Raw genomic sequence first — 7500 nt, forward strand, 5'->3', positions numbered from 1 at the left:
AGCGTTAACTGATCTTTCAAGGGGAGGAAATTAAGGAGCTTTAATTTTTCATCTTTAAAGCTGTGGTCTATTTATGACTTTCCGGGGCTACGAAGTTGAAAAATAGGGATAAAATCATGTACAGAATTCTGTACAGCAAACGCTACCCGAAACCCCACCTATACGGCGTGTATGACCTTGAGAGCTTCAGTCAACGCTTGAATTTTGCAGGGATAACATCCGGTTTGCTCTCTCAAGACTGATCATATTTTATCGTCAAGAGAAATCAAGGGGAAAAAATAAACGTCCCGGCGAAGGTTCGAACTCTCGACCTCGAGACTTCGTGTCGCATGTCCTAACCACTAGGCTACTGCGCCAATTGAGAAAAAGAAGGAAAAACATTGATATTAATTCATGTTATGTTATTCTTGAAGCAGCATGATTTATATCTCTATCCGCCCATTGTTCAGAAGTGAATACATGTATAACTATTTCTTAGATGTCTGTTTTCAACTGCACAGAGGCTTTGGAGAGATTCAATTACTGTTCATGTCATTTTTCTTGCATGTTGTAAATAGAGATATCGCAGCTATTTGCATGGCGCGAATGTCGTGTAGCATGACGGTGTAAACATGTACTGCGATTCCGTGAAACATGTTTGCAAATAAAGGCAAATTTTAATGGCAATTTTTACGTTTTTGCAATGCATGAATGGTAATTCAAGCGTAGAAAGATATACAATTATCAATTGTTTTTATCTTTGACAACACTGGTGAAGTGGCCTAGCGGTTAAGACATCGGCCCAGACATTTCGAGGCCCCGAGGCCTTGAGTTTGAATCCCTGCCAAGTCATTTATTTTTTTCTGCTCGATCCTTCTCGACAAATATGCTCAGCTCTGAGAGAGCAACCCGGATGTTACCACTGCAAAATTCAAGCGTTGACTGAAGCTCTCAAGGTCATACACGCCGTATAGGTGGGGTTTCGGGTAGCGTTTGCTGTACAGAATTCTGTACATGATTTTATCCCTATTTTTCAACCTCGTAGCCCCGGAAAGTCATAAATAGACCACAGCTTTAAAGCTGCATTTTTTTCATTTTTTCATTATTGTCATATGTTCTAAAAAGGGGTGCAGTGCGTTTACCTGTGATGAGAATTAAGAGTTTCTCCTTATCGTTCTAGACATATTGGGAGAATCCGGTGAACTTTTGCTGATCTGAATCGAAGGACTTGATTAAGATTTGTTTTCGGGTAACAACACGGAAGTTGGAGAAAAGGTAGATTAATGTTCTGTTGTTTGTTTGGACGTAAAAAAGCGTTCGATATTCGGTTTTATTTTAGGAGATGACAATACAAGACAAGAAAAAATGAGACAAGACAGGGCAGGGCAGGAAAGGGCAGGAAAGGGCAGGGCAGGGCATGACAGGACAGGGCAGGGCAGGGCAGGGCAGGGCAGGGCATGACAGGACAGGGCAGGGCAGGGCAGGAAAGGGCAGGGCAGAGCAGGAAAGGGCAGGGCAGGGCAGGGCAGGGCAGGGCATGACAGGACAGGGCAGGGCAGGGCAGGAAAGGGCAGGAAAGGCCAGGGCAGGGCAGGAAAGGGCAGGGCAGGGCAGGGCATGACAGGACAGGGCAGGGCAGGGCAGGGCAGGAAAGGGCAGGGAAGGGCAGAGCAGGAAAGGGCAGGGCAGGGCATGACAGGACAGGGCATGACAGGCCAGGAAAGGGCAGGAAAGGGAAGGGCAGGGCAGGGCAGGGCATGACAGGACAGGGCAGGGCAGGGCAGGAAAGGGCAGGGCAGGGCAGGGCAGGGCAGGAAAGGGCAGGGCAGGGCAGGGCAGGGCAGGGCAGGGCAGGAAAGGGCAGGAAAGGGCAGGGCAGGGCAGGAAAGGGCAGGGCAGGGCAGGGCAGGAAAGGGCAGGAAAGGGCAGGGTAGGGCAGGGCAGGGCAGGGCAGGGCAGGAAAGGGCAGGGCAGGGCAGGGCAGGGCAGGGCGGGGCATGACAGGACAGGGCAGGAAAGGACAGGAAAGGGCAGGGCAGGGCAGGGCAGGGCAGGGCAGGGCAGGGCAGGTCAGGACAGGACAGGAGGACAAGACAAGACAAGACAAGACAAAGAAGGAAGCAGGCATGCAAGCAAACAGATAAAACAAAAGCCATCACCACCACCTTCACCATCACCACCATCATCACCGCCACCATCGTCACCAATACGCATTCAACAACAGCAGCTACTGACGTGTCGACAAAACCATCGATCTGCCGGTGATTAGAACAATCATTCCAGATATGAGATTGTAAAGCTAATCCCAGTGATTAGAAGCACTTGTGATCCGCATTTATCCGGATTGCTGAGATCGTAAACCCTTCAGCGGCCAAAGCTTAAGCCAGAACGAACCATAGAGATCCTTCAACGGATTCTGGCCTTCTGGATCGTTCGTTTTCCTATCTTCTGTTGATCCCACCCTCTTCTCCTTTTTCACTAAGTTACCCCTCTCTCTTTATCTGTTTCTTTATACCCGCCCCCTTGTCTCCCTCCCTCAAGGAACACAACTGTTTTTCTTGCCTCCGTGTTCTTCTCGCTCGACCCTCCTCCACCCCCTTCTTCTTTTAGATCCTTTGTTAATCCCAGCCTCTTCTCTCCTTCCACAAGATTTGCAACGTCCTCTCTCCGTGTTCATTACTTAAAAAAACACTTCAGCAGTCCTGTTTCTGACCCACACCCCCCCCCCCCCCCACTCCACACATTGCCTCGACTTTTCTTCTCGTCCCCTCCCTCAACTTCTCCCGTACCCATCTAACAATCGCCTCCCTGGTCCTCCCCCTCCATCTACCCATCCAACAATCCCTTTTTCCCCTTTTCTACCTCCACCACCCCCCCCCCCCCACCCCCGCATCTCCACCCTCCCCTCCAAGCATCACCTAAGCTTTTCTTCTCGTTTTCGCCGGCTAGTTTTCGCAGTCAGTGACGGTGTTATCGCTAGCGATCCGAGGCGTCTAATTCAGCATCTGTTGACAAGGCGATCGAATCGTTGACAGGCGACATCCGAGAGCCAAGGCAGTGGCCTCCCTTTGGTCAATGACATTGATCATTGTCCGATAGATGGCGCAGTAAAGACACCGAGACCCAGCCCCATGAATATTCATGACCTGGCCGCTGCCGCGAGTGGTGGAACCAGAGTTAGGTTTGAACAAGGGGGGACAATAATAATGATTTATAAGACAAGATTTCTCATACCGTGATGACTTGACGATGGCTTTATATGCATTTTCATTTCCCGAGCAAGAAGCATAAGATTGGTCAAGACGATGAAGGATGTGTGTGTTGTGTTGGTTGTGGTTGTGGTTGTGGTTGTGTGTGTGTGTGTGTATGTGTGTGTGTGTGTGTGTGTGTGTGTGTGTGTGTGTGTGTGTGTGTGAGATAGAGGGGGGCTCAATGGAGATGACGGCGCGTCGGATAAGCTATGGGGGATAGATAGAAGGACATATATGTGAGATATATTTTCCGGAACATGAAAGAGTCTTCACTGTACGTCTTGTAGTATTGTTTTCTCTTTTGTGCATCCTGCTTTCTTTTCGCACTCGACGGTCAGAGCTGACCTGTTCAAGCCTTTTCCATTTCATGAAGAAAAAACTCACAAAGAAAGAATAGGAGAGAAAAAGAAGAGAAAAAAGAAAGAAAGAAAGTGACACCCAGACAGACAAGCAAACAAACAAATACACAAACGAACAAGCCAAACAAACATGCACAAATCGGCAGCGACAACAGCATAAACAAGAACAGATACAACGGCATTAATCTAATGAGGTGAGACAGGAAAATTAAGCAAAAACTGAATATTTAACATCAGTCACCGTGGGATAGAAAAAAAACACCGGCCTCACTTGTTGGCGAACGGTATGTTATATTCATATGTCCGTCTGTCTGTTTATTATGGGGGCGAGGACGCCCCCATTCTATACGGATAGTTTAGAGGTTGACCATGGGCAGCGCCATTTTGTTGTGAAATACGTCATCAGTTTGTGTACACAGGAAGTTGTGACATCCGTCACCCTATGGGAGGGGTGAAGGCAACATTGTTCATCTGTAGAAAGTTGTGAAATCCGTCACCCTATGGGAGGGGTGACGTCAAAATTGGTCATCACAGAGTTTGTGTAACACAGGAAGTTGTGAAATACGTCACCCTATGGGAGGGGTGACGTCAAAATTGTTCAACAAAAACATGATATGTCGCATTGTGCAGGGTCAACCGCAACAAACTCAAACCGAGCCATTCATACCTAGCTGTATTTGAGAGACTTATATACCCGACATTTTTATTTCTTATTTTTAGCACAGGTGTAGGAAAAATCATGAACCAAAATGTTATTTATTTTCTAATTTAACATTTTTTTTACAAATATGACCATGGTCTTTTAAACATACAGTGACATTAAACATTGTTATGTTAAAAAAAAGAAAAAAGAAATAAAGCTTTTGTGCACAAATCAGAAAATACATTGTACATTTTACCTACAGGCCAAACAGTGTCTGTTGGCGGCAGAGGGCCCAGCAAGTTGCTATTTTTAGATCGATTAAAAGTTGTCAAGAACAGGCGCTTACATTTGGATGTGTCCACTGATAGTAGGTTTGGTTGTGATCAATCAGAATGATGTAGGAATAAAAATGTATGACAGTTTGGTATGATGACATGTAATTCAAATATGCTGAAATGTAATATTATACATGATATAATATTATTATGGCTGTTGCCATGACCATGAACCCCAAGAAAGGTTTAATGTTATGTAAAATCAAAATACCAAAATCAAGCACCTACTAATCTGGTCTACGGTGCGGCTTGGACCAAAAAAGGATGGACACGCAACTCGCTCAGCCAGCCAGCGCTGCGAGACTTACAGCGGCCAACTTCGCCGCGGCGCGCTCATTGGCTAAGTATTGAACTTGCGTCAAGGCCGATGCGCGTAGATTCCCAGAATGTTTACTTTCGGTTAGATTCTTCGACAGCATTCGCAGAGGTGACTGCCGTATTGTGTACCGCAGTCAGAAGTAATTTATTACTTTTGGGAGTTTAGTTACGTGATATCAGTTTTCAATTGTTCGTTCACTTATATTGCTTTCAGATTTAACACACAAGAAACAGTAGCACGGTTTTCGTTGCGAAAATGTGCATTGGCAGTGCTACGCGATCGAATTGTGTATTATGTACACGCGGTGTTCTTCTCAGGAAAAGACCGAAGCGACATGTGACGTCAGTCGTTCAGCCCGCGAGCGGTGGGATGGGGGGGTTCACATGGTTTGTTTGTTTCAGAACCACACCCATATACACACATTTCACATGTAAACCATTTGTCCGCCCCCTGTCGATATTTATCGACTAAGTTCCTTGTGTCCTAATGTTGTATTATATATGTCTTGTATACTTTCCATTTACATATTTATTATAAATGTTGAAGGATGAATGATGATACATTGTAGACGGATGCATGTTATTGATTAAAAGCCCCACAATTATGTGCTTAGCAAAAAAAAAAGAAAAAAAAAACCACACCCAGGTTTTACATTTTTATGTTCTCAGCGCCAACACAGAATCCGAGTCTTAAATCGAGATTTTTGTAATTCACTTTTAGTATGAGGTTGCTGCAAAAATGGAGCTAATTTGAAAAGAAAGAAGTTTTACTAGTAGAACAAATCTATTTTGTAGGACACCCGAGGGAGATCTAGAGATCAATCCCCTCACAGAAATAGTACGGGTAAAGGATTACAAACTGCCAGGGTATTTGCCCAGATCTGATGGAGATGCTTCCATACATATATGCTCTCCCGAGTAAGAGCTGTAATATGTTTTTAGTTTTCTTCAAGGTAGTTTGCTGGTGTTAGATTTTCAGGCTACACGTAATTAGTGTGCGTGCGTGTGTGTGTTAGTGTGCGTGCGTGTGTGTGTGTGTGTGTGTGTGTGTGTGTGTGTGTGTGTGTGTGTGTGTGTGTTAGTGTGTGTTAGTGTTAGTGTGTGTGTGTGTATGTGTGTGCGTGTGTGTGTGTGTGTGTCAGTGTGCGTGTGTGTGTGCGTTAGTGTGTGTTAATGTTAGTGTGTGTGTATGTGTGTGTGTGTGTGTGTGTGTGTGTGTGTGTGTGTGTGTGTGTATGTGTATGTGTGTGTGTGTGTGTGGTGTACGAAACTGGTACGTCCTCTAATCCTTGCAAGAAAAAGGATAAAAACCTGACCAGCTGACATAGTAAAACAAGAGGCAATGCTTTACGGCTCGCGTTTGAAATAAAAACAATAGTCCATAAACAAAAGGCAAAGCCTTCAAGGCTCACGTTTGAAAGTGCAAGCAAGTGGTGTTCTTTTCGCTGATCTTCAGAAGCAACGACTATGCCCAAAATGCCCAAACCAGGAGAGCTTATTGGAGGTTGTAGTTTGTTGTTGTGACATGCTCTTCACTGCACCATAGGACAGCATCGTCTGCCCAGATGGTGCCTTTTGTTTATAATGTCCTTGATGAAGACGATGAAGAGTGTTTTAGACAGCACTCCCCCTTGTGGTTCACCCTGTTCCAAGATGCGTTTTTTTTGCGGCGGTGGTGGCTGGCCTGAGCTCTGGCCTTTGGTTGTACAGAGACAGGCTGATCCACTGTAACAACCTTCCTGTGACACAGCACTGTCGCATCTTCAGCTTGAGGCTATACCTTTGAACAGCCTATCGGAAACTTTCTCAAAGTCTTCCCTGACTGCAAGAGTGTGTTGCTGGTCCTTGAAGGCGTCTTCAATGGCTTGCGATAGGTCAGTGATCTGGTCTTCACTGGATCTATCCTGCCTGACGGCAACCTGTTCTGGGCTGATGTGCTGCTTGTCTTCCAGGTGCCACATCAGTCTGGTGTTAATGAGGCGCTCCATGAGTTATCCCGCAGCCTGTAAGACTGATGAGTCCGTAGCTCTCTGCTTTGCTCCTGTATTTGCCCTTTTTGTGATTGGGTACCATGGTAGCTTCTCTCCAAACTTGCTGCACCACTCCTTTTCTCGTGCTGTCGTTGCAGAGCTGCAGTAACTTCTTCTTTGCTCGGGGACAAAGGTGTAACGGCATTTTTTGGGGGGTGATACTGTCTGGTTCTGGGATTTTCTAGAGGTCGAGGGAAGAAAGGGCACTCTCCACAATTCCTTGGCATTGAAAGCTAAAGGCGCGGAGAAGTCAAGCATCCATTGCTTATAACACCGTCAGATGCATATCCCCAAAGCGGCAGTTAACACAATGGCTTTGGCCAGACGACTCCAGACTTACCTCCCTTGTGAGGCGAGCTCTTCTATCATGGAAATTGATTTGCTGCTTCTCATCTTTCAGCCCCCAATTATACCAGACATGACATCCCTTTTCCTCCAAGACCGGAGAGCTTTGTCACGGAATATTCTCATCATCTTTCGCCTTCGCGTTCGCGGTAAAGTTTGGCCAGCTTGTTTGGTGATTGGTGATTGGACACAGGTCAAGATGTGTTCGTTGAAACCATCCGTCTTTTCGTGATGGAAGCT

General features: G+C 46.0%; 2 protein-coding genes across 2 annotated transcripts in view; both read right to left on the reverse strand.

Annotated features, from left to right (window-relative positions):
* The window catches only part of LOC138983131 (RNA-binding protein 12-like), a 6588-nt gene extending 4610 nt beyond the window's left edge, over nt 1-1978 (reverse strand). Inside the window, exon 1 of the mRNA XM_070356538.1 lies at nt 1402-1978. Coding sequence (XP_070212639.1) covers nt 1402-1978 — 577 coding nt within the window. The remainder of the gene's footprint in view (nt 1-1401) is intronic.
* LOC138982156 (uncharacterized) overlaps nt 1-7500 on the reverse strand; it is a 383732-nt gene that overhangs the window by 350044 nt on the left and 26188 nt on the right. The window lies entirely within an intron of this gene.

This window comes from Littorina saxatilis, linkage group LG12, assembly GCF_037325665.1.
Source record: "Littorina saxatilis isolate snail1 linkage group LG12, US_GU_Lsax_2.0, whole genome shotgun sequence".
In the NCBI taxonomy this organism is placed as follows: Eukaryota; Metazoa; Mollusca; class Gastropoda; order Littorinimorpha; family Littorinidae; genus Littorina; species Littorina saxatilis.